The sequence below is a fragment of the Lampetra fluviatilis genome, chromosome 10, assembly GCF_964198595.1.
Source record: "Lampetra fluviatilis chromosome 10, kcLamFluv1.1, whole genome shotgun sequence".
NCBI classification, from domain to species: Eukaryota; Metazoa; Chordata; class Hyperoartia; order Petromyzontiformes; family Petromyzontidae; genus Lampetra; species Lampetra fluviatilis.
Genome location: NC_136284.1, coordinates 3,543,629 through 3,570,182, shown reverse-complemented (window position 1 = coordinate 3,570,182; position 26,554 = coordinate 3,543,629). Strand labels below are relative to the sequence as shown.

The following is a 26,554-nucleotide window of genomic DNA, read 5'->3' as shown; positions in this document are numbered from 1 at the left end:
AACAAGAACTGAACATAGCAAAGTGGCCGCGGTCCCTTAGCGGCTCAGGGCTTGCCCGCGTCACCCGCCTTCACGTAGCAGCTCACCGACTTACACACACCACGACATTCATCATCTACTTACTACTTACACACACACACCACGACATTCATCATCTACTTACTACTTACACACACACACCACGACATTCATCATCTACTTACTACTTAAACACCACCACGACAACCACGACGACTACGACAACACTTCACCCGGCGTCATTTACAAGTGAGGACTTCGGCTTAATGATAAAAATAAGGAAACGTCCAGTGACAGTGGAGTGTGTGGGGTCTCAATGCGAACGAACGCCGGTGCGGTAAAGACGAACGGCTGTGAATGTACTTAGTGAGCTGTGTGTGTGGTTAAGAGTGAGCTGTGTGTAGGTAAGAGTGAGCTGTGTGTGTAGTTAAGAGTGAGTTGTGTGTGTAGTTAAGAGTGAGCTGTGTGTAGTTAAGAGTGAGCTGTGTGTAGTTAAGAGTGAGCTGTGTGTGTGGTTAAGAGTGAGCTGTGTGTAGGTAAGAGTGAGCTGTGTGTGTAGTTAAGAGTGAGTTGTGTGTAGTTAAGAGTGAGCTGTGTGTAGTTAAGAGTGAGCTGTGTGTGTGGTTAAGAGTGAGCTGTGTGTGTAGTTAAGAGTGAGCTGTGTGTGTAGTTAAGAGTGAGCTGTGTGTAGTTAAGAGTGAGTTGTGTGTGTAGTTAAGAGTGAGCTGTGTGTAGTTAAGAGTGAGCTGTGTGTAGTTAAGAGTGAGCTGTGTGTGTGGTTAAGAGTGAGCTGTGTGTAGGTAAGAGTGAGCTGTGTGTGTAGTTAAGAGTGAGTTGTGTGTGTAGTTAAGAGTGAGCTGTGTGTGTGGTTAAGAGTGAGCTGTGTGTGTAGTTAAGAGTGAGCTGTGTGTGTAGTTAAGAGTGAGCTGTGTGTAGTTAAGAGTGAGTTGTGTGTGTAGTTAAGAGTGAGTTGTGTGTAGTTAAGAGTGAGCTGTGTGTAGTTAAGAGTGAGCTGTGTGTAGTTAAGAGTGAGCTGTGTGTGTAGTTAAGAGTGAGCTGTGTGTGTAGTTAAGAGTGAGCTGTGTGTGTGGTTAAGAGTGAGCTGTGTGTAGTTAAGAGTGAGCTGTGTGTGTAGTTAAGAGTGAGCTGTGTGTGTAGTTAAGAGTGAGCTGTGTGTAGTTAAGAGTGAGCTGTGTGTGTAGTTAAGAGTGAGTTGTGTGTGTAGTTAAGAGTGAGCTGTGTGTAGTTAAGAGTGAGCTGTGTGTGTAGTTAAGAGTGAGCTGTGTGTAGTTAAGAGTGAGCTGTGTGTGTAGTTAAGAGTGAGCTGTGTGTGTAGTTAAGAGTGAGCTGTGTGTGTAGTTAAGAGTGAGCTGTGTGTGTAGTTCAGAGTGAGCTGTGTGTGTAGTTAAGAGTGAGCTGTGTGTAGTTAAGAGTGAGCTGTGTGTGTGGTTAAGAGTGAGCTGTGTGTGTAGTTAAGAGTGAGCTGTGTGTGTAGTTAAGTGAGCTGTGTGTGTAGTTAAGAGTGAGCTGTGTGTGTAGTTAAGAGTGAGCTGTGTGTAGTTAAGAGTGAGTTGTGTGTGTAGTTAAGAGTGAGCTGTGTGTGTAGTTAAGAGTGAGCTGTGTGTAGTTAAGAGTGAGCTGTGTGTAGTTAAGAGTGAGCTGTGTGTGTAGTTAAGAGTGCGCTGTGTGTGTAGTTAAGAGTGAGCTGTGTGTAGTTAAGAGTAAGCTGTGTGTAGTTAAGAGTGAGCTGTGTGTGTGGTTAAGAGTGAGCTGTGTGTAGGTAAGAGTGAGCTGTGTGTGTAGTTAAGAGTGAGTTGTGTGTGTAGTTAAGAGTGAGCTGTGTGTAGTTAAGAGTGAGCTGTGTGTAGTTAAGAGTGAGCTGTGTGTGTGGTTAAGAGTGAGCTGTGTGTGTAGTTAAGAGTGAGCTGTGTGTAGTTAAGAGTGAGCTGTGTGTAGTTAAGAGTGAGCTGTGTGTGTGGTTAAGAGTGAGCTGTGTGTAGGTAAGAGTGAGCTGTGTGTGTAGTTAAGAGTGAGTTGTGTGTGTAGTTAAGAGTGAGCTGTGTGTGTGGTTAAGAGTGAGCTGTGTGTGTAGTTAAGAGTGAGCTGTGTGTGTAGTTAAGAGTGAGCTGTGTGTAGTTAAGAGTGAGTTGTGTGTGTAGTTAAGAGTGAGTTGTGTGTAGTTAAGAGTGAGCTGTGTGTAGTTAAGAGTGAGCTGTGTGTAGTTAAGAGTGAGCTGTGTGTGTAGTTAAGAGTGAGCTGTGTGTGTAGTTAAGAGTGAGCTGTGTGTGTGGTTAAGAGTGAGCTGTGTGTGTAGTTAAGAGTGAGCTGTGTGTGTAGTTAAGAGTGAGCTGTGTGTGTAGTTAAGAGTGAGCTGTGTGTAGTTAAGAGTGAGCTGTGTGTGTAGTTAAGAGTGAGTTGTGTGTGTAGTTAAGAGTGAGCTGTGTGTAGTTAAGAGTGAGCTGTGTGTGTAGTTAAGAGTGAGCTGTGTGTAGTTAAGAGTGAGCTGTGTGTGTAGTTAAGAGTGAGCTGTGTGTGTAGTTAAGAGTGAGCTGTGTGTGTAGTTAAGAGTGAGCTGTGTGTGTAGTTCAGAGTGAGCTGTGTGTGTAGTTAAGAGTGAGCTGTGTGTAGTTAAGAGTGAGCTGTGTGTGTGGTTAAGAGTGAGCTGTGTGTGTAGTTAAGAGTGAGCTGTGTGTGTAGTTAAGAGTGAGCTGTGTGTGTAGTTAAGTGAGCTGTGTGTGTAGTTAAGAGTGAGCTGTGTGTGTAGTTAAGAGTGAGTTGTGTGTGTAGTTAAGAGTGAGCTGTGTGTGTAGTTAAGAGTGAGCTGTGTGTAGTTAAGAGTGAGCTGTGTGTAGTTAAGAGTGAGCTGTGTGTGTAGTTAAGAGTGCGCTGTGTGTGTAGTTAAGAGTGAGCTGTGTGTGTAGTTAAGAGTGAGCTGTGTGTGTAGTTAAGAGTGAGCTGTGTGTGTAGTTAAGAGTGAGCTGTGTGTGTAGTTAAGAGTGAGCTGTGTGTGTAGTTAAGAGTGAGCTGTGTGTGTAGTTAAGAGTGAGCTGTGTGTGTAGGTAAGAGTGAGCTGTGTGTAGTTAAGAGTGAGTTGTGTGTGTAGTTAAGAGTGAGCTGTGTGTCTTGTTAAGAGTGAGCTGTGTGTGTAGTTAAGAGTGAGCTGTGTGTGTAGTTAAGAGTGAGTTGTGTGTGTAGTTAAGAGTGAGCTGTGTGTGTAGTTAAGAGTGAGCTGTGTGTGTAGTTAAGAGTGAGCTGTGTGTGTAGTTAAGAGTGAGCTGTGTGTAGTTAAGAGTGAGCTGTGTGTAGTTAAGAGTGAGCTGTGTGTAGTTAAGAGTGAGCTGTGTGTGTAGTTAAGAGTGAGCTGTGTGTGTAGTTAAGAGTGAGCTGTGTGTAGTTAAGAGTGAGCTGTGTGTAGTTAAGAGTGAGCTGTGTGTAGTTAAGAGTGAGCTGTGTGTGTAGTTAAGAGTGAGCTGTGTGTGTAGTTAAGAGTGAGCTGTGTGTGTAGTTAAGAGTGAGCTGTGTGTAGTTAAGAGTGAGCTGTGTGTGTAGTTAAGAGTGAGCTGTGTGTGTAGTTAAGAGTGAGCTGTGTGTGTAGTTAAGAGTGAGCTGTGTGTGTAGTTAAGAGTGAGCTGTGTGTAGTTAAGAGTGAGCTGTGTGTGTAGTTAAGAGTGAGCTGTGTGTGTAGTTAAGAGTGAGCTGTGTGTGTAGGTAAGAGTGAGCTGTGTGTGTAGTTAAGAGTGAGCTGTGTGTGTAGTTAAGAGTGAGCTGTGTGTAGTTATGAGTGAGCTGTGTGTAGTTATGAGTGAGCTGTGTGTAGTTAAGAGTGAGCTGTGTGTGTGGTTAAGAGTGAGCTGTGTGTGTGGTTAAGAGTGAGCTGTGTGTGTAGTTAAGAGTGAGCTGTGTGTAGTTAAGAGTGAGCTGTGTGTGTAGTTAAGAGTGAGCTGTGTGTAGTTAAGAGTGAGCTGTGTGTGTGGTTAAGAGTGAGCTGTGTGTGTAGTTAAGAGTGAGCTGTGTGTGTAGTTAAGAGTGAGCTGTGTGTGTAGTTAAGAGTGAGCTGTGTGTAGTTAAGAGTGAGCTGTGTGTGTGTAGTTAAGAGTGAGCTGTGTGTAGTTAAGAGTGAGCTGTGTGTGTAATTAAGAGTGAGCTGTGTTTAGTTAAGAGTGAGCTGTGTGTGTAGTTAAGAGTGAGCTGTGTGTGTAGTTAAGAGTGAGCTGTGTGTGTAGTTAAGAGTGAGCTGTGTGTGTAGGTCAGAGTGAGCTGTGTGTGTAGTTAAGAGTGAGCTGTGTGTAGTTAAGAGTGAGTTGTGTGTGTAGTTAAGAGTGAGCTGTGTGTAGTTAAGAGTGAGCTGTGTGTAGTTAAGAGTGAGCTGTGTGTGTCGTTAAGAGTGTGGCTCTGTGTGTGGTTTAAGAGTGAGCTGGATCTGAAATATGAAGGGGGCCTGGTTTAAGGCTGCAAAGTGAGCTGGTTATGAATTAATAGTGCTCTGGGCCTGGTTTAAGAGTGAGTCGTATCTGGTTTAAGTGTGAGTGGTCTGGATTAAGAGTAAGCAGGTCCTGGTTTAAGGGGTTGCTGCGTCTAGTTTAAGAATGAGCCGAGTTCTGTTTAAGATTGGGCTGGGTATAAATGTATTGTGAACTTCTTTCACGCCGTACGTAGCCAACCTTGGTAATTGGAGATGCGGAGGAAGGACAGCAGCCTAAACACAAAAAGCAGTTCTCAGGAAATTAGCTTGGTTTAAGATTCGAGAGTGAGTTGGGTTTGGTTTAGGAGAACGCTTGGTCTGATTTAAAGAGTATGCAGATTCTGGTTTAAGAGTGAGCGTGGCCTAATTGAAGAGTGAGCTTGGTCTGGTTTATATTCTTGGATCTTTCGGTAAAGTAACGTAAAAGGGAAATAATAATAAAATAATAATAAAATACAACGTAATAAAATTTTCACGACGTTTCGGCCACAACACAAGCAGCCGTCCTCAGGTGAAGAACAGAGCTGTCGGAAAGCTCAGCTTATTGTTGAGTATTTTGAGTACAATGATTATATTGATGTAGTTTATACCTAGTTTTTTCACGTCGGTTTATTGTATGGTAGTAGGGTAGAAGCAGTTCTTTAGCGTCAATATGCTAAATTCCTCTGTTGATGTGCAAACTCCTTTGTCAAGGCGCTCTGCTCCTCCCACCCAGCTTAAAAATACGCTGCCAAGCTTAGCAGTGTTCATTGGGACGCTGTCTTTCCGACAGCGCTGTTCTTTACCTGAGGACGGCTGCTTGTGTTGTGGCCGAAACGTCGTGAGAATTTTATGTTTTATTTTAATTATTTTATTATTTCCCTTCTACGTGACTTTACCGAAAGATCCAAGAATATGAATCCCTGCAGTCACGAAAGCTTTAAATCGAAAAATTGGTCTGGTTTTATTTTAACAGTGAGCTTGGCGTACTATAAGAGTGAGCTGTGTGTGATTTAACGATTAATCTTTGGCTATATTTCAAAGTAACATAGGTCTGGTTTTAAGAGTGAGCTGGGTCTTGTACAACATTCGAGAATGAGTTCTGTCTGGTTTCAAATGTTAACAGGGTCTCGTTTGAGAGTGAGTTGGCAAGGTTAAGTGAACGAACTGGATGATGTCTAACAGTGACTGAAAAATAGGAAATAAGAAGCAGTAAGAACCCGGACACATTGACAATCGACATCAAATGCGATTACTTTTTTGAAATACTAGAATTTTCAAAGGCCTATGGCCACCTTATTTTAGCTCCTGCGCAGGGCTTCTTAGTGCTACGCACCTTGCCCATCGCCCCCACTGATGCCCCCCCCTGACAATGCGTGTAGATACTACAGACTCTATTGTATGTAGGGTGTGTAGGTTGATATGCCTACAAAATAAATGTAAAAATTTTGGTTGAAGGGGGGTCGACAATTGTTGTAAACCTGTTGGATCAACTTTTTACCCCCACATCTGGGTGGGGGGGGGGGTCCACTTTCTAGAACTTTTTGATTCAGGACTTCTGAAAGCCTCTTATAATTTAGTTGACGGACAATCGAACAAACGCAACGCTGGGCTTTTATAATAGGAGAGCCTTACGTGCATAATCTGTGGAGCGTGCACAGTACGCTTACACGCACATGTAATGCCCGTGTAACCGGCTCACACTCGCATCATGCGTTCCCTTTTCTGCTGCAGGCAATTCTGTTCGACCACGATGCTGTCCAGTCTTTTCGGAAAGAGAAACAAAGAACCGACCAGCATTGCTCCTGCAACCACAGAGAAGGAAGACGGAGGCTTCGTGCTCCTGGGTGAGACTCAATGGGACGACATCGTGTATGGAGTGAGCCTGATGCGGCCGCTTGATGACACGCGACGTTTTGTTCGCCGTGTTCTGTGCGCAGCAGCAGCAGCATGCTGAAAGGGTTTTCTGCAAAATCCCAACTGACCTCCACCTGATTGGGCATTACATTTAAATTGGACATTTCTGATCTTTCCCCGTCAGGCAAATTAGACAAAAGATACTTGCCGAGCACACTCTGTTAATACACGCTCTGTTTTGGTGTGGTGTTGTTTCTGGCACCTGTGAATATGCAGCTTGGACTATGAGCGTTCATTCAATTTAATTACAGAAGTCAAAAACAGTCAATATGTGTTTCTGACAATGTGGGGAGCGGTAGTGTAGTGGTTAGTGCGATGCACAACGAACCCGGCCACCCGGGTTCGATTCCCGCTTGCGGCCAACACCAGTGACGATTATCTGAACGGTTCTGGGCCTCCCCTAGATCGACTCAGTCCTCAATGAGTACCTGGCGTGGTGTGTAGTAAACATCGCCACTGGGGAGACAAAGGCGGCCGGGCGTGGTGCTGGCCACCCTCTCGTGTGCCGTGCCGGCCGTCATAGGTGCTCGCTAACAGCACTTGCCCCAACAGTCTGGTAAGGCTAAACGGGGGATCTTTGTTTGTAGTGTATTTCTTACTTTTACATGCAAGTAGGTTCGAGCAGTGGCACAGTGGTTAGCGCAATGCGCTGTGAACCTGACCTCACTTCAACTCCCGCCATAGCTAACACCAGTGACGAATGATACCTAAACTGGTCCTGGGTCCTCCTTAACCAAGTCCCGTTGAGCGGCACGGTGAAGTATGGTCAAATAACCCCCATGGCCCAAAGTTGTGCGGAGGCATTCATTCAAGAGTAGACTTATAAAGGGCTGTAATTTATTTAACTTTATATTTATTATCTTAACGTCATTTATATAGCGCCTTGACAGGGAATTAAAAACGGTGCAATGTATGAATGTAATGGTTGAGACGAGGTGAATCACATAGATGAGGGGGAGCAATGGGGGGGCGAATCTGTGATGCGTGAATTTGGTGAAAGCAAAATTGATGACGGTAAATGATGATGATGATGATGAATGACTTCAATGAATGCGGAATGAAAATGTGTGCTCTGATTTTGTAACAATGCATCGTATGTGGTTGTTATTCTTTTCGTATTAAATAAAGAGTACTACGAGATCGTTAGATCCGTGTAATTAATTAACGCTTCACAACACGAGCAAGTGCTGGCCGTGTGTTTATTCGTTTGTTTTGTTTGGTAGCACACATGTTATCAATTTGTCTCCTTATCAAGAAAGCCAATCGTTTAGATTGGTGTGTGGCCAAGTCACCACAGCACTTATCCAAAACCCCATCTTCCGAGAGACAAGCATCAGTCGGTGGAGAGGGGGAGGGTGCCCACATCATTTTAATATTCTGGAAAACTGCACGCACCTCTAGCATTTTGCAACTCTGCCGCTTCGACCCCACGCTACATTTCGTGCGGCTGGGTGACAGTTTTAATGCCCGTCCCCTTCACGCCGAAAGTTGAAATACCGCCGAGATCCACCCAACGTAACGGTTCCTGGAACGTCCTGGAAGGTCGTTGAATGAATGTCCTGCACCTTTGCAGGGGGCACAAAACATCGCCGACGTAACGGATCGACGGCACGTATTTCCATGATTGGGCAGTACTGCAGTGTCACCGGTGGCATGCCCAAAATGTGTATGGCTAAATAAGTTGGTAATTACATTTGGTACATTTGCACCCTTTATACTGTATTCTCGAGATTATAATACACACCGGGAAATTAGACACTCCAAATTTGTGCCCAGTGTCAATAACTTTTACACACCTGGTTTCACACACCCACACCGAGCGGATTATAGAGACGCACATCCAACTTTTATTTTAAATTACAGGGTGGGGGGGGCGAAATGTATGTCTTATAATGCAGATGACGGTATAGTACATGGTAAACATACAGTGCCAAATGTGGTGCAAATTTACAAATATTCACTACCTTTTGGTGAAATAGACCGACATCTTTATCAGCAAACAAAGATGTGCATTGCATGTACTAAAGCTCTTGGCCTTATCCAGACCACCACCTCAAAAGAACTGAATGCGCGGCCATTTTGTCATTCAGACCACCAACTCAAACGGTTGAATAAACGTTGCCAACCAATAGGCAGCGGTGAAAACTGAAACAACTGCGGACCGGTTTCATCATTAATGGGACCCATCGCTAAAGTTCAGTCGTCAACGTTGGCTGCTGTCATATTCCTCGGGGTGCCCCATGTACGTAGAGAGGGATCTCTACCTTTATACCGCGGCAAACTCATTTGCACATTTCCCAAGGGCAACGGTTATTCACATGTGTAAAGCAGACCGAGCGCGTTGGCGTGAGCCCGAAAAGACACCAGAGGGCAGTGCCTTTAAGTGTCGCCCTGTGAAGCCACAAGACTTCTTTTGCGTTCTGACATCACCCTTTCCACCATGCTGGCGAGGTGACAGCCCATCTGCCTGCCACGCACTACAAGGCGATTATCGCTGTGCCTCTTCCATTTTGGAGAACTGCACTTCTGTCCTTTTCAGTGTAAACCCGAGTGACCGATGACATGTCCCTGCAGTGCCATTTCATTCGCACTTTCATATTTTGCGGAGAATATTCAAATGGAATATATTTTGGGTTTTTTCAGCCTTTACTTGAAGTTAGCGTTAAATCATTGGGTATTTGAAAATGCAATCTTTTGATTTATTGCTCAAAATTAATTCTTGCACACACGATGCACCCGTTGAATTGTGCGTACTGATTACTGTTTAAGGAAGTTACGTGGAAATCGCTTCCGAATGTTACAGCTCGGGTAATGGCGTGAACAAAATTGCACAAATGAGAAAATATAATACAACTTGTCCGGGCATTTTTTGATTAAAAAAGGGGATTCTTCAATTGAACTGTTATTTTGTATCACGACAATCCACAGACTCGCTGGTGGGATGAATCATTGCTCGACACGACTGCTTTGGTACAAAACAGCCTTGACAGTTATGTGTTGTTTTTGTTATAACCTAAACCTCCTGGCAGTAAACAGACCCCTTTGATCACCCTTTATCATTTCTTAAAAATGCATACAATGTCGTGCCACCATTGCCCAACCCAGGGTGGAAATCTCCCCGCATGTAAGGAGCAGGTAGCAGTGGCAACCCAGAGGTCTTTGGAGGCCTGGGGGTCAGAGGCCTGGGGCAGAATGCCACGTGATGTCCCCCCTTCTTCATTCGTGTCAACAACAAAAACGAGTCCTGTTGTGAGGCTCTCTTTTTATGTGAGGCCCGGGGCAAAATGCCCTCTTTTCTGCGGCCCCCTGCCTCCACCCACCCTCTGGACGGCTCTGGGAACCGCCAGAGCAGTGTTGTTCTGTCAACACCAGCCGCCCGAGGTGTGTTGCCCAGAGAGCGGTGGGTTTTCGTTGCTTAGATCTGATACATTGCCGAGGTAAGGATTTTCCGATAAACTCGATGCCAGCCGCCAGAGACTGGGTGAGTGTGGTTTGAATGCGGCCGCACCTGTGGTCACGCGATTTACATCAGCCTCTTCATTCACCTCTTCCTGCGAACAAGGTGGTGGTGCCATCCACCTCATACAATAATTCATGATGTTAGTTTGCGTGTGGAATGTGTTAAATAATAATAATACATTCTTATTGCAAAAGGGTAAAGGTATCACTTTTTTGTCGATGGAAATAATTTTATTTTGGTTCAGCTCAGCAATTACACTGGGAGGTTGACCAGCTTAAATATGTTTACATGTTTCTAAACACGTGTGTTTATTGCCAATTAGATTGTTTTTATGGTAGCACTTTGCTCTCTGTGGCATGGGTGTTTTAAACCAAAAAAAACCCACGTTCCACATGTTACTGTGCGTCCTGGCTTTGCACAGATATTTTTTGTTAAGTTTATTGATGAGAGTCTTTGCTACTCCCCCATGTCTGTTCCTGGCACAGGCCCTGGAATATCTTAGCCTATAGTATTCCAACGTGCCATGCAAATAAATGAAACCAATGTTGATTAATTTCCATGACCACCTGCAACAATTTTATTTTCCCATTCTGAAATCATAATTTAAATTTAAAGTACAAACTTTAGTAAAAAAATAATAGCATTTTGCTCCTGATCACTCATCTGTTGCTTCTACTACGAACTTCACTCGTTAAATGCTCCACCCATGTTGAGGACTTGATCATTTTGATCGTTCCATCTTCTCCATGCTGTCTTCAAACACCGTACTGCAGGTCAAAACACATTCTGCGTTTTTCCTTCACTCTGCTTCACTTTGGAATCCCATCCCATGGTCGCTCTTCCTAACTTCTTACAACATTGGTCAGTTTAAGAAACATATACGTTCTCATCTATTGTGCCTTCAACAGTGCTGTTTGTTGCTTGTCACTTGGCATTTTGGGCCTTTTGGGCTGCACTCGGCAACCGTGATAATTAAAAAAATGTTCCCAAATCTTGCAGAATTGTATTTAAACACATTCCTGCGGAGGGAGCTGGTAGGAACGTTGGGTTGCTCGGTCAATGGCCAGGGTCAACGGCGGCGTGGTGTATTCCGCAAATATGGCCGACTGTGAGGGCGGGCACAAGCCGGCGTGAGTGGGTTAAACGTTGAGTTTTATAAGGGCACCACGGGGTGACCAGCCCCTCCCCACCCAGCCCCACCCCTCCCACCCCCCACCCAGCCCCACCCTCCCCACCCAGCCCCCCCCCACCCTCCCATCCCCACCCAGCCCCTCCCCACCCTCCCCTTTCCACCTAGCCCCACCCTCCCCACCCAGCCCCTCCCCACCCTCCCCTCTCCACCCAGCCCCACCCCTCCCATTTTTGGATGCAGGAAGGACGGACAAAATAATCCCCTGTGGGCTGGTGTAACCAGGAGGTTCCTACCAGTATAAAATTGAGCTCATGTGCTCAGTGTTACATGTCATCTTCTTGTGGCTGCTATCATTGGCTTTACTATGAACTACTGAACCTGATCAAAATATACGTTTCCCTGCGCAGGAGATGCATCAGCTGCTGCGGGATCTGCAGGACAGGCAACGCCTGCACATTTGTACCCGCCTCCCTTGTATGCTGCTCAGGTGAGTCACAGTTAATCTTCTCAAATATGAAGGGACAACCTCCACAGGCTATAAACACTTTTTATCCCTCCTATCCTTATCACCGACAAAGACGGCTGGCATGCTCTGTAAAGTACAAATGTTATTGGCCCACAAAGACAAAGGATATACCAAGAATTGCATTGTTCCAGAATAAGTATTTAACAATTGAAAATGATGACCACGTAAAAATGACCACGCATCTTTGTGCATTGTACTTGATCGCACGCACACACAAACGCGCACGCATTCTCAGCATATGTAAGTCGCGCCCTGCACAGAAGCTATTCGTCAAACGGCCTCGTACGTGGTTAAATACTCAAATTGCCCTGAACTTAAAATGCGTTCCTGTCTGAACATGTGTTGCTTGCCAGCAGCACAAATGACAAACGGTGCACTCCTATACACGATGGATTGCATGGCGCAAAGAAGGATTGGGCTGTTATCGTGGGGCATTTAACTTTCCTAAGATACGGCATATGCGCCGTGCACACCATACTAACTGCAAAGCCAATGGGGACATTGATCTCAATGTTATCATTTGGGATAAGCAAGCATATTTCTTTTTTAACAGGAGCATTCTTATGCAAGAGAGCAGTGCCAACAACCAGTGCTCGTCTTCTCCGTGAAAACTCGCTTCAAGATGAATAACAACCATGGCGGCGTTTCATTTATAGCATTTTCCCTTTCCTTGTTCTTTTCTAGTGAACATCTCACCCAATGAAAAAGAACTAAATAAATACGAGGACTGTCTTGATTTGAAGCTTTCCACAGCAGTTCCACTGCTGGATTATTTTTTCCGCCTGAGGACGACCGCTTGTGTTGCGATCGAAACGTCGTGATTTTTTTTTCTACCTACGTGACTTTACCGAAAGAACCAAAGAGTATACAAGAATTGCGTTTAATCTTTGTGCCATTCCATTTGTACTGCCAGGCTTTAAACGCCGCTCGTTTACGGCGTACGGCTTCTGACTGGATAAATGAAAGCCGAGTGCGTGCGTGCGCATGTATGAAGGGGGAACGGTAGTGCAGTGGTTACCGCAGCTGCGCTACGAACCCGGCGTCCCGAGTTCCATTCCCGCTCGTGGCCAACACCAGTAACGATTATCTGAACCGGTCCTGGGCCTCCCCTAGGTCGACTCAGCCTCAAATGAGTACATAGTGTGTGGTATGTAAACATCACAGCTGGGGAGACAAAGGCGGCCGGGCATGGTGTTGGCCACCCACTCCCCTCGTGTGCCGTGCCAGGCCTTCATAGGTGCCCGCTAACAGCCCTTCCCCCCCAACACTGTTACAGGCTATACGGGGGATCTTTGTCTTTGTTGTTTTTTGGAGGGTGGGTGGAGGGGGTTGGAGGGGGCAGCGGCTGCTTGGCCCGTGTGCCCCCCGCCGCCCAGCTGGCTTGTGTGCTGCGTTGGCGGGGACAACCTGCATCGGCAGATGTCGGTGGGCAGAGCGAAGGCCCTGTGCAACCCGAGCTCGGGCACGCGCACTCGCAAACGTCTGGTCAGCATTCCACGAGTCATAAAATCAAAACCAGCAGTTCTTGAATGGCTCCCTTAAAAAAACACGCGGTCGTTATTTATCAAGGTTTTTTTTTTCGTCTTAGAAAGTTATAGTGGTTAAAAATGTGCTTTTGCTTTTCTTGAGAAAAATTACCCAGTGCGTATTATTATTATTTTTGCTTTCAGCTGTTTGCTTATAGGTCACAATCATTATTGTTTCTTGGTCGTTTAACAGCGGTTCATCTCAGTCACATGTCCGATGCGTGCCTCGACTGAATTTGGCGTTGTGCCATCGACCGCAATCAGCCGCTTTCACTTGGAACTTTCTTTGATTGAGGAATTAAGGATCAAAAATTCTTAACTGCTGCGCCAGTCACCTCCAAGCTACGGCCGTGGATTCAGGAAAAGGGCACAGCGTTGCATCGTTTTTCAAATTTATTGTCGCATCAGTACTCCTCTCAATGGGATGCACCCTTTTGCGTGAGCGGAGCATCGATGCCGGGTGATTGATTTGTAATTACGCAGCAAGTCGGGCCTCGCACAGGGGCCAGGCCATTCATTAGCCTGAGGAATCGCCCTGTCGGGGTTATATACTGGGGCCTGTCGGAGGCGAGGCACCTCCGGGGGGAGCCAAGAGAAAGAGTGCTAAGCGTTCTGTTTGGCAGCAGAGAAAATTACAGCATCCGTACCCCCACCGTACCACCGAACACCAATGCCCCTTAGTTTCTTGGGTTGCCTATTAGGACACATTCGGGAGAACGTCTGTAGAAACCGATGAACATTGGTAACGATGTGAAAAGAGTTGCAGAAAAAAGTGCTCGACGTAGCAAAATAGTTACTCTGCAAGCACTGCTGAACTTGGGAATTTATTAACGATAAGATTATAATTTATAGCTCTTTATCAATCAACTACTGGACGAAGCCTTCCCCATACTCCTTTGAGAATCCAGGTTGTTTGGTCAGACTTTAAGATGCCTGCTTGAGGGTTGGGTGTAGTGGTTGTTAGGGGAGCAGAACCATCTTCTTAGGAGCAGAACCAGTTCAGATATCACGAGTGATGTTCGCCATAGTTGGGAGTCAGACTCAGGGTGCCAGCTTTCGTAGTGCAGTTCAACATTGTAAATTATGAGCGATCATTTCAATGTCCAGCCTGTTTTAGGTCTGCACCTAACAGTATAAAGTATTACCATTTATATATTTGAAAAGGTATTAAATACATTTATTAACACATTCCTGCGGAGGGAGCTGGTAGGAACGTTGGGTTGCTCGGTCAATGGCCAGGGTCAACGGCGGCGTGGTGTATTCCGCAAATATGCCCGATTGTGAGGGCGGGCACAAGCCGGCGTGAGTAGGTTAAATGTTGAGTTTTATAAGGGCACCACGGGGTGACCAGCCCTTCCCCACTCAGCCCCACCCCTCCCATCCCCCACCCAGCCCCACCCTCCCCACCCAGCCCCTCCCCACCCTCCCCTCCCCACCCAGCCCCTCCTTGCACGACGGACGGACGGACACAATAATCCCCTGTGGGCTGGTGTAACCAGGAGGTTCCTACCAGTAATATTTGTTCAACATATTTGCTCTCATAAAAGATGAAATAATTGAACAATTAATGTACTCGTACACAATATGCAATGTAAAGGTGACTGGTTGATGTTTTTAAGTTGAATTATAATCTTACAAAAGCCATCTGCGGAGGGCACAGAAGTAGTGGTTCTTGGAATTCGAACGATGCCACGAAACTATCTGCGGGAATCAATTATTTTCATACTCCGCCTCAGCTTCATCGTAGCGGACTAAGGACTTCAGCAACAAAAAGCAACTGTTCCCCCTCTTTGTAGATATCACGTGTTTCATAATAGGGTCAAAATTTGCGTATGATTTAGTTAGGCAATTCCTTTAAAATGAAAGGCAACATCAAAGCTCCGAGCTGGGAGAGAGTCACGCAGTGCACTCAGCCCTGCGAGCCTCATGTGATTTTTGTTTGGCTACGTGGAACTTTCAGTGGGCCAACGCCCAGGTTTCAAACAGACCCCCGTGCCAAGCAGGACGGGTCATGTGCTCACGCTAACCAAGGGTGGAATAATGCATCATTTAATTAAATACGTACATATTGTCAAGCTCACATGATATGTGCCGCGGTGGCGAGATGTTAACTACTTCGCCTGGTTTGCAGGAGTTCGTAGGTTCGATCCCGAGCCTGACGCCTGTTGTATATTTGGAGTTTGCGTGTCACTCTCCCCATGGTCGCGTGGATTTTTGTCCGGGTTCTCTGTTTTTTTTCCCCTCCACATTTAGAAACGTGCGTTTAGATTCATTTGGCTGCTCTAAATTTCCGCGTGATAAGCCACTTTGTTGAGCTATCATTTGTGGCCAGGTCACTTCTGAAAAATAGCTTAATAGCTCAGTGGGCCTTACCTGGTAAATTATAAAATAGTTTTATAGTCCAACAATCGAGGTATTTGATGTGTATAGCGTTCATCCAACAGTGGGTCGATCTTGGTCGATGATGATATTTTACGAAATGGGATAAACGTCACCTCTGCAGCCATTGGAGGTGCTACTATTAATCACAATATAAAAACAATTATTCTTGAATCGTAGAGTAACGATTAATCGATATAATTACTTGAATCTCCTGGAAATCGTGAGGGTGTGACCCATTCCAAAGGCGAGGTTCGTACCCCAGCCCATTAGCTGGTCCCACCATTATCCCCACGTGCCCCCCCATCCTTTTATCGCCAGTTATACGGCACGGCCCTTTGTCAATGCACTGCTGGATGAAGGCCTCGCCATTCAGTGTCGGCCGTGGTGGGCCGTTTGACCATACTTCTTCACCCTGGTTAGTTTGGGTTCATGAATGGGAGGCCCCGGACCGGTTTTTAGATATCGCTCGCCTGTGACATAAACCACGGCTGGGAGTTGAAGCGAAGTTGCCGGCTTCATAGCGCAGTGCGCTATCCACTCGCACTTGCCTCAACTCCACCGGTCGCCAGTCAGCTGTTTTTGTGCCCTGGCCAGTAAAACGCCACGTGTCTCGTTGCTTCCGATGTTTTTTTCTTACCGGACGGCCAAATGAAGAGCAACTATTCGTGCTTCCGGCTACGTTTCACGTTAACATGCCATGGGAATGACCGATGGCTCCGCCTGCCTAGGAAGGAGAGAATAAAACCGACCCACCTTGGTGGAATTCTACGGTAAACAATGTACAGGTGTCAGTTGATTCACATTCTTAGTGCCCGGAGGCTGGCGGGGGGGTGGGGGGCGTCTGTGATTAATTCGGCACACACGCACACAACACGAGCAGTGCAGAGTCTGTCCATGCAGCAGTGCCCTGCTATAAATATATCCTCATGTTACTGATTAAGGAGGCAGTATATGCCATAGGGTCAATCCACACACTAGCGGCATTGTGCTCTTATTTTGTTGGGGTTTCTCCCCGGCCGCCCCCCCCCCCCTCTACTTTTTACAACTTGCATGTGCTGTGCATACGGCAAGAATTTGACGGGATTACCTGCCACCAATTACCGCCGTGCCACAGGAGGAGTGCATTACCGCTCTCTCGTAGGTTTTTTCTCATCACTGCCTTTTTTTTTCAAGCATTTCATCTGTCCGCTTCCTACACCTCGGCGCATCTTTCCCCATGAACCGCAAATTCAGGCCCATAACGCGGCCAGAATCAACGCAGATTCATAGCCGCCAGGGGTCCGTGGCGTGTATGGCGCCTGGATAAAACTGGAGCACTGGTCCATTTCATCACTTCAGGCCTGAGTAGGCCATGTGTATTCATATCATGTGTGCACATGCATGCACGCGTACTATGTCCAGTACTGTAATGCACATATAGTGTGTATAATCTTTGCCATATGTACCCTGATTATAACATTTGTAATAAAAACAAATTAAAGGTCATAATTGTTATTTACTGCCCTTTGGTCAATCACTTCTGGATGAAGGCATCTCCACAACATTGTCGGCCATGAAAGACATCTGACGATACTTCACCACGCTGGTCAGTGCGGGTTGAAGTTACAGTACGTAGATTTTAATCAACTCATTTCCTACTTGGGAGACTTCACGCACTCTTGAGTAAAAATAAGTTACAGCTGAAAAGTCAATTGCTTTGCATTTTTTCTCTCTCTCACAATTTCTGATTAATATCTTGAAAGTTATAATGAACAGGCTTTTTACATATAGACGTAAACGATCTGCAATAACATAACCGCGGGGACCCTGAAGTCCTGCTGACATTTGAGAAGCTGCTCGGGCATTGAAATATTTCCAGCAGAGCAATCGAGCCTAACCGGGGCAACGTCTCCGCCAGCTGCTGACCCGCGGCCGGGTCTGGCTCCCACGTGGGAAAGAGAGCGCGCAACAGAGCCAGAGAGGTGATTTCCGAAGATGACCAAACTGTAGAGCGTGATCCCCGCAGATGCTACGCATGTGCCTTGAAGTATGGGGAAGAGGTGGAGGAGGGGGGATGGGGGGGGGCAAGTGTGCTCCCAGAGCAATTGTCACAAAACATTAGCATTGATGGGGGCTGGGGAGTGGCAGGAGGTTCTCAGAATCCGATAATTTATACTGGAGGAATCCGATGAGCAATAAAGCTCTTTTTCACAGATGTCCCAGTAGGTTCTGCAATCCGACCGCCTTCGGCGGTCACCGATCCGTGTCGCCGCTCGTCCTCACTGGGGCTCGTGCAGGTTTGAGCATTATTTATAACCGCGAGTCAATTCGCAGACGCTGCTTAGCATTACAAACCCCGTGCTGTGGCAGGCACGACGGCCCATCAGACGCTTGTGCTAGCACGGTGGCGGACCGGTCCAGCTGCCTTGTGTGCGGCTCCGACTCTGCATTCCAGTCACGGGCGCGCGTGATCTCTATGTTTGTCCTGACACTTGCTCTAAACCCTAGAAGCCTGATAAACAGGCCTGATGGGGGCTATGGCCCTTGAGGTCTTGCTCTGCCGCTTGCTCTCCCTGCTCGGGAGAATGAGAGAGGCAGAAGGGTTGGGGTTTTTTTTCAAGAGCTTTGTTGCAGTGGTATATAATAGTGGTCAGCTCTCTGTCAACCCACCGCTCGATGAAAGCCTCCCCATCCCTTGTCAGCCGTGTGGGATTTTGACCTTACTTTACCGTGCATGTCAATGCAGGTTGGTTAAGGGGTGGAGGTCCCGGGACCGGTTCGAATATCACTTGCCGCTGATGTTAACCGTGACTGGGCGTTGAGCTCAGGTTCCCGGGTTCATAGGGCAGTGCGCACACACAATCTGTGCCGCCACCACCACTCCCTTGCACGGTGTTTATAAATAAGGAATCCAGAGTTGGTTTTAAGATCTACTTTTATATACACAAAAACAGCGCTTGTGGTGCTTGAAATATTGAAGCAGCAATAACATTCCTTTGACATTAGCAGGCTCTAATGCCATTCATCAAATTAGAAACCTAGTTTAAGAACACACTTTAATCCACCTTTAAAAAAATTGCAGCTTGTTTTTACCTCTCATGTGAAGGGAGTTAATAATTATTTAAAGTCAATCAATTCGAATGTTGGCCATATGCCCACAATGTCACCAAGCTCAACCAAAACAAAGCATAATTCAGTGCCATGTTATACATAACTGCACGTGGCTGAAGCTTTAATCGTAAAAAAATGTGTTTTTTTTGCAAACAACATTTCTGTGTTATTATCCTTACCTCAAAGCAGAATGCAAAGAGGATTACTGCTCATGATTCCATCCAGCCATGAGCAAAGCACACGCAGTGCAATGCACTGCATGCAAATACTGTATCGTGACCTGGCCTGCCTAAGCAAGCACGCATGACCCTGTACTCATATGGCTGCTGGGGGATTGCTTAGACAAGGAGTGACTGTTTTCTTTGTGTGGGTGGTACTCCGTAAAAAAGCGCTGGCTAACACCAAAACAACAAACCACAACTTTGCCAGACGTGTAACACCCCCCCACCACCCCCTCCCACGTGAACAAAATGTCGGTGGGGGTGTCGGGTCACTTGGAGACCGTGAGCTCCCAGAATCCTGGACCAGGCCACTTAACGAGGCCCTGCGCCCACTGGGCGGAACTGCCCCGACGGGCCGGCGTTATCCGTCATGCTGCTCACGTGGGCCCAACAGGTTGGAGGCGAGGTCAGGTAACGCCTCGCTCACTTGACCCCACATTGCCCAACGGCAGCCGCTTTTGAGCCTGTAAGTGTTGTCGACCACGGGTTTCGTTTTCCAGACATTAATCGTGAGTTGATGCATTCCCCCTCCCCCCCCCGTGTCCTTCTCCTTGTAAAGGAGAAACCTTTGCACACATTCTTGAAGTCTTGCCTCCCAAGCCCACAGACCAATTCTGTTTCATTAGGGAAGATGGGGGGGGGGTTTACCCTCACTTTTTTTTCCTCCGCCTACACCCCGACCCTTGTGGAGTCTAAGGGAACTGGACTTTGCCATTCATTTGTCAAGTGTTATCACTGTGACAGAGCACAGGCAGAACTGGCTCCCTGAATGGAGCTATTGATCTCCCACGTGTTCAAAGGCTCGAAGACGTGAACAAACAGTGGTGGCATGTGAAAACATAAAACAGAAAAATATTTTCTCCCCACTGAGCGGTCTCCCCTGTTTATTCTATTTTTATAAACAGTTCCGCGCACCACGTGATGAGAAAATGTAGCGTGCCGATAATGTTGATACGTTGATTTATTCCACGGCGTATAGTTTACCTCTGCAATAGTCCTCATGAAGTAACATGAATCGTGAAAAAATGTAACGTGTCAGTCGAGCAATTCACTACGTCGCACTGGGGATATAATTTAAGGGGGCCCGAAAATAAATCTTGTAAATGATTTATAGCAGGCAAGTACATGGTCGACTTTATGCACTTACCGCCTGGACTTCAACCCCCGACATATTTCAATAACCCACAACGGTCAGCCTATACCCACGAAAAGTAATTTTACTTCTATGCATGCATATCTTTGCAGTGATATTCCAAACGTTACCATTAATTGCAACGTACACTATAGATTTCCATTACGCTGTTTTGTTTATTTGTAGTCAGCTCCCCTCACGGTCCAAGTTCTTCTGGAGTGATTACTCTTTGGTGGCAATTATCAATGCAAGCAACCTTGCTTTGATGATACATTTGAACCTAATGAGATCGGCTGAATCAGAACCGGAAAAAGCGGCTCTCTGCAGCCTGTACTCAGCTCAAACCGGAGTTTGCTACATAGATAACTTCGACAGGTGTGGCCATTGAGTGCGAGTTTTTGTGTTGTGGGATTGGCATGGAATGACATTGGCCACACCTGACTCAGGCACTCAGAAAACCTGGTAAGCCTGGATCACAGCATGGATGGGACCACATTTACAAGTCGCTATCATCATAATCATCATCATCATCAGCAGCAGCAGCAGCAGGCAAATTATCCTGCTGGATGAAAGCCTCCCCATTCCACCTAACGCCTGTGTACGAGCTTATTTCATCACTGCATCTCCTCGACAGGACGTACATTTAAATTCGTTCCGGCCGCTTGTGCCAAATGAGAAATGAATCGTGGAAAACTGAAATGGAATGCCGCATGCACGAGAGTGTGGTTAGAGGAATGCTACTATCGTCCATAAGAGTTAAACCAATTTATTTTGTTAAAGACTTTGTGATGCGTGCCCCGATTCCCACAGTTATGTAAGTTTAGTCATTGCAATATTGTCTCAGGAGCTGTCACGCAATGTCAGGTTCCTACAGAGTGGCAGATGATGCACATCTCACATTTATAATGTTGCAAAATGGTGACTCACTTTTTAGGTTAAGACTATAAGAAGTATTGCTGACCCCACAACGTTGATGTAAACGTGTTTTTTGTAATCGGTTTGAATCCAAAGAACCAATGAGTCGATCCTTTTTTTCCTCCAGTGTATTAACTGCCCTGGTAATAAGTGGGGAGCAGAAGGAAGTGTTCAAAGCTGGTATTATTGCTCATGTTACCATTGACTGGCAGTGGGGAGGTGAAGTTGCTGTTCATTCTTTGACCTGGGTCATATGATCATACTTGTAGCTGAGTCTAGACTATTCTATCCACCACCCTGCCCAGGTAGATGTATATTGCTCAGTTGCATGTCGATCTCTCTTGGTTGGTTGCTGTCTTCAAGTGGCATCTTCATTGTCTTCCTCTCGCCCCGCAGTCTTTTAGGCCTTTGGGGGCCTGACCGTTTCCTTTCACCGACATCTCTTTCCACTTTTCTCTCTCCGTCACTGCGTTTTTCAACCAAGGCAGCTTCTTCCATCCCATGCAGCGGTTGACGTTTGACATCCCAATCAAATTCGTGGTCTAGTGTTCCCCTCCATCACCGTCTTTGCAGCCGGTCACCATTCATCAGGATCACACGTCCAAATTATTGCAGTGTGTCCCGTGCTTGACCTGACTTAATATATGACCTCACTTGACCCCTCCGTATTCCAACGTTATTATATTTTTCAGCCGGGGCAGGCGGCAACGGGAGGCGCAACGGCCGCCGCCGGCGGCGGCCCTGCCCAACAGAGCGGCGAGGCCGCCCACCCGCTGAGCTGGCTGCACGGAGTTCCCTTCTCGCTGGCGCCACGCTACCAGCTGGGCCGGCAGGGGCAGCAGGACCCGCCGTCCTCCGTCTTCGTGCAGCTGAGCCAAGCCGATGAGAGCCTCAAGAGCTACGCGTACGACTTCGCTCTGGAGCGCTCGGTGCTGTGCTCCTCGTAGTGCCGCCCTGCGCCGCTCCTGCTCATGCTGGTTGTTGCCGGCGTTGTTGTCGTGGTGGTGGGTCACCTCGCCCCCCCCAACCCCCCCGCCCCCCCCCAGTGTACCCTTACACTTACACAAACTCTGTTGCCCGCATGTACTGTACTAAGCAACGTCGTTTCATTCAGTTATTTGGAAATGCCACACCGAGTCTCAAGACTTGTCAGTAGAAGGGTATTGGGCTTGTGCATGTGTAAGTAACAACCTGCCCTTCAGTAGAGGTTGAAGTAACACTCGGAGATCTGCACGGCCACGTTCGCGAACGCATCTGCTAAATAAGCATAGCTGAGTGTGCTATACTTTATCAATCAGCATAAACCATCATGCAAACTCCGGTCATCCTCACAGCAGCGGCTTTTGGATAACGGTCAAACAAAAGGCGGTCGCTACACCGCGCGCTTTCGGATGCGCTTCTGCGGCCGTCTGGAACGCTCTTCCTTTCCGATATTAGGAAGCCACTGTAGCTGTGCACTTTAAAATCATCTAGATTGAAAACTAATTTTTTTTAGAGCTGCTTTTTGTGTTAGGTTTGTTGTGCTTCCCCTGCACCTCCGATGAGCACGATCGGCTATGTACGGTGCGAAAGAAATTCAACGTACACGCATGCATACGACTATACCCCATTCTGTGTTCATCCCCAGGCGCCCCTGTGCCTCCACACGAGTCTGACATCCCCTGGATTAGAGTTGAAGCAATTAGTCGTATTGACCGTTGGATCGATCTTGTAGCTACACTTTCCAACCTGCAGTTGTTTGGTCATGTCGACGGCAGTACCTTTGTGCCGCCGTATAATTTGTGACCGTTTTTTTTTGTGAACACCTAATTAAGGCGTTGCAGAGCCATCAATTACGTGGTTTATTTCGTTTAGATTGGCGGCTAAATCCTTGGAAGAGGAAATCACACACGCTGTCACAGAGGTCTTTATTCAAATGTTTATATGCTGTTTACTCTCTGAACACGACACTTGCTGATCTGTGTTTTGGTAATGTGGCTTGTTCTCTTTCTCTAACCGTTGAAATGTATTCTGGTACATGCGCGCCTATGGGCCAACGTGTACGCAGGAAGTGCACAGTACTTTATTTACCTCCGCTCAGAATTGGTTTGTGAACTCTTTCGCAACCCGCTAAGCAAAGACGCGGACAATCGTGGGTCTTGCCTCACCGTGCCGACAGCATCTTCCACAAAGCACACAGCTCCGAGTGATCGCCGGTGAACTTGAGCCGCCGCTCTTGTCGGCACGAGCCTGCGGCCTCGGCCAGCCGCAGTCGGACGGGCGATGGGTCGCCTTCAAATCGTGAGTCACAGGATGCAGCATCCAGACCCTGTGCTAAGTTCTAACGAGACAGCAAGTGGTTCCGACTCTTCGACAATCACCCAACCGCCAACAGCTACACAATGGGGCACCGTCATTGGCTGGTTAATAGTGGGTAAGTGAGGCATTGTGAGGTTAGGCTGACCTATAACCCACAGTGAGTCTTAACTCCCTTCTCTGCTTTTGGCCATCACACGGCAGATAACAGTGAGGGTGGATGCACTGCTTCCACTCCTATGGTCATGGCAATCGCTTCCTGTAGCCCGCTGTAGGTGGTTCAACTTTCAAGTTTATTTTGTTTAACCAGGTGAGAACTCAACGAGGCCAGGATATCTTCTCATGCGCAAGAGTGACCGGGGAGGGGAGATGGGGGGGGTCACCGAAATGATAAAAGCAAACCAAATAAAATCAATTACAGCAATGGAGCCTATAGAAATGGGAGCAAAAAAAGCTGTTCCACGTGAGAAATCGATAATATTGCACAAACACAAATCGACATCAATACAATCACTGTAGCTTACGTCAGTTCGGGCAGATTATTTTTCGACTGATCGTAATACTGTACAATTATAATTGAGTTGCATATATATATAGTGACTTGTACAATGTGTAAACGGACAAGGTTGCCCGTGTACAATGGAGGTCTTTTTTTTTTTGGCCCGAGGTGGCTTATTCAAGGAATTTGTTAAGTTCACGGTGCCGTTCCCCTGCGAGGCACGTCGCTATGTGTCCGGTATTCCTTAGCCATAGAGCGGTGCTTGGCAATTGAATACAGTTGTAGTAACTAGGTCAAGCATTTGCAATACTTTGCACTAAAGATACTGGTGGGGTTTTCTTTTTAATAGCCATTGCTTGCAACGTAGAAAGTGAGCTGCGTTGCACATTAGACGTGGTCTCTGTCTGCCAACAATAGCACGTTTGTTACGTAGGCTAGAAAATGAAAACGACTTTTCCGTGAACCTTTAATTGAAAACAAAGGAATAATCAAATGTTAATCTGTTTATTGGTGTGGTGGAACTGCTCTGTAGCACTAAGTTGTTGTTGTTTTTTTGTAACGGAGGGGCACGTGTGGATAATTTCAAGGCCCATTACGCTGCGCAGCGAAAACGTAGCGTCCCAGCGTCGGCAGGCAGGCAGGCAGGAGCTCGGCCAATTCGTGGTGCATGCAGCGACTTGGCGAGAGACTGGGTAGTGGGTAGTGGCGGGCGTCAGTCAAGGGATGCGGAGTCCCTTAATTTGAGCACTGGTTTAATTTGATGGGAAGTAATGGGAGCTCGCGGTGCTGGCTCCGGCTGCGGGGATGTTCGTCCGTCATTATCCGCTTGGTTAGAGACTTGGCGTTTTCATTCAGGCGTGGACCGATGCACGGCAATTCTGTGATTGGATGAGGTGTGCGATGATTTGATTCGGTAATCGAATCGCTTTTAGTTTGTTCTCAACGCGCCGTCTCATTTGTATGGGCTCCCACTGTCTCTCTCTCTCATGTGCACCGTCGGTTTTTCCGGTACTTTTGAATGTTGTGCTTTCTCGTCGGCGCTGTCTGTATCATTCCATTAAAGAAAAAATATATATAATTTGAAAATATTCTATGCTTATTCGTATGATTCAAAGAATGTATTGAGTGTAAGCATTAGTATTCATTGATTAACCATTGCAGGCCCACTGACAATGAGCTTGCGTACATTTCCAAATGGAATGATCTGGACAATTGGTTATCGAGTAGTTGTATAATAATGTTTTGCCTGGGTCATTATTTGAAAGTCAGCATAGTGGTGCTTACTGTTAATGTCATGGTTACGCTATTGCCAATTATGCACGTAATTAGATTCTATTTTTGACCTGCGGGTAAGGGCCGATTCAGGGTAGAAGTTTAAATAAATGTGGAAATAACGAAAAATGAGAACACATTTAAGAATATTATGTTTAACGTGAAAACATTAATCATGTAGAATATGCTGTCATAATGGACAAGACTTTACCAACATTTTTGTCTATGTTTGTAAAATAAAATGACAGCATTCTTAATATCTCAAATGGAATGCAGTATGTTGCATATCGAGTGTGCTACCGTGGGTAATTCAATTTGAGATGTATACATTATTACAAAACTCGCGATCGCTCCAAGGCGTTATGATTCGCTTTTGAAGAGCAATCGTAGGGTGGCAGCCACTTATGATTCTCATGTGTTTTTTTCCCAAGCATGGTTATCATGTTGGTAACCTGAGCAAGACCTTGCACAAACAGACGCACAACGTTGGGGATTTTTGTTGTTAATGTTTAAAACATACTTTATACTTTCTTCCAGGGTCAGGAAGTAAAATGCTTTTTTCTCATGCCAGTTTTTGCTCGAGTTACCAACACACCAAAAAAAACACATTTTGTCTGAACCAAACACGACCCTCTGCTGAGGTTGTTAATTACAGTTAAGACCGGAAACAGTTTGGATCTCTTCACAATTCTGACAGAAATCGTCTGATGATGCTGGATGTAATTACGAAACGTCGCAGTACTCGGAATTGTAAATGTTGTGGGTTTACTCTCCAAACACACCGGTGGGCTGAAGTAGTCACCAATTGCCACGTTGTTTACGTGACAACCTTTACTAATTGGCTGTGTCGGGTGGTGGCGTGTTAACGACACATTTATATATTTTCGCGATCTAACCCAACAAACCTCTATTATGGATGATATTGGTCGCGAAAGCTTTCGTGTCAAACAGCTGCAAGCCCGTTGACTTTTAAGACAATCTGTGTTTGGCATGGTAAATGGCATTATGGGTATTCTTTGGGTCTTTCGGTAAAGTTACATAGATAAATTCAAAGAAAATAACAAAATATAAAACTACGACGTTTCGATCGCAACACAAGCAGTCATCGAAACGTCGTAGTTTTTTGTTATTTTCTTTGAACCTATCTACGTGACTTTACCGAAAGACCCAAAGAATGTGAATTCCTGCAGTCACGAAAGCTTTAAGTCAAGATTCACATTATTGCTATAGTGTTGGGAGTGTAATAATATGCGCAACGCTGTTGATAATCCTGAGCCTGTGTAATTCATACATAGTGTTGGTGTGTAGTTTAATATACACATGCCGTATATCTAAGGGTGCAATGCTCGCGTGTGCGTGTAAACATCTGCGACGGGGGTACGGATACACCATCACCTTTTTCATCTGCCGTGCCAGACTTCATAGGCGCGCTTGATGGAAATTTACAAACGCCCCGTTTTTTTGTTTTTACAAATGCTGACCAAGGTGGCTTTCATGATGATGGTTACAGCCACTGATTTTAAAGGCAATGGGCCAGCACGTCACGATGGTGGGTTAACTGTGTGCGCTTGTATTTATGCAATATATTAAAGTCGTGGATGTAACGGCGCTTGGTTATTCCTCATTACGTGCATCGAGTGGTTTAAATAAATGCATTCCCCAAGCAAGCTCAGTTCTGCTTCTTTACAAATAACGTTTGACCCCCCCCCACACCACTTACGTGGAGCA

The 26,554-nt window shown here is 46.3% G+C and overlaps 1 protein-coding gene across 1 annotated transcript; it reads left to right on the top strand.

Moving 5' to 3' along the window:
- UMAD1 (UBAP1-MVB12-associated (UMA) domain containing 1) lies at positions 1–26,527 on the top strand. Its single transcript, XM_078860182.1, has 4 exons — positions 1–267; positions 6,194–6,306; positions 11,376–11,455; positions 21,453–26,527. Exons 2-4 carry the CDS (start codon positions 6,213–6,215, stop codon positions 21,705–21,707), a joined length of 429 nt encoding a protein of 142 aa, XP_078716308.1. The 5' UTR covers positions 1–267; positions 6,194–6,212; the 3' UTR covers positions 21,708–26,527.
- Positions 26,528–26,554: the final 27 nt, after the last annotated feature.

Bases quoted from the DNA above. Each gene is read 5' to 3' on its own strand.
- UMAD1 (XM_078860182.1), top strand. From the start codon at position 6,213: ATGCTGTCCAGTCTTTTCGGAAAGAGAAACAAAGAACCGACCAGCATT. The intron at 6,307-11,375 runs GTGAGACTCAAT...TTCCCTGCGCAG, and splicing joins CGGAGGCTTCGTGCTCCTGG to GAGATGCATCAGCTGCTGCG. The intron at 11,456-21,452 runs GTGAGTCACAGT...TATATTTTTCAG, and splicing joins CTCCCTTGTATGCTGCTCAG to CCGGGGCAGGCGGCAACGGG.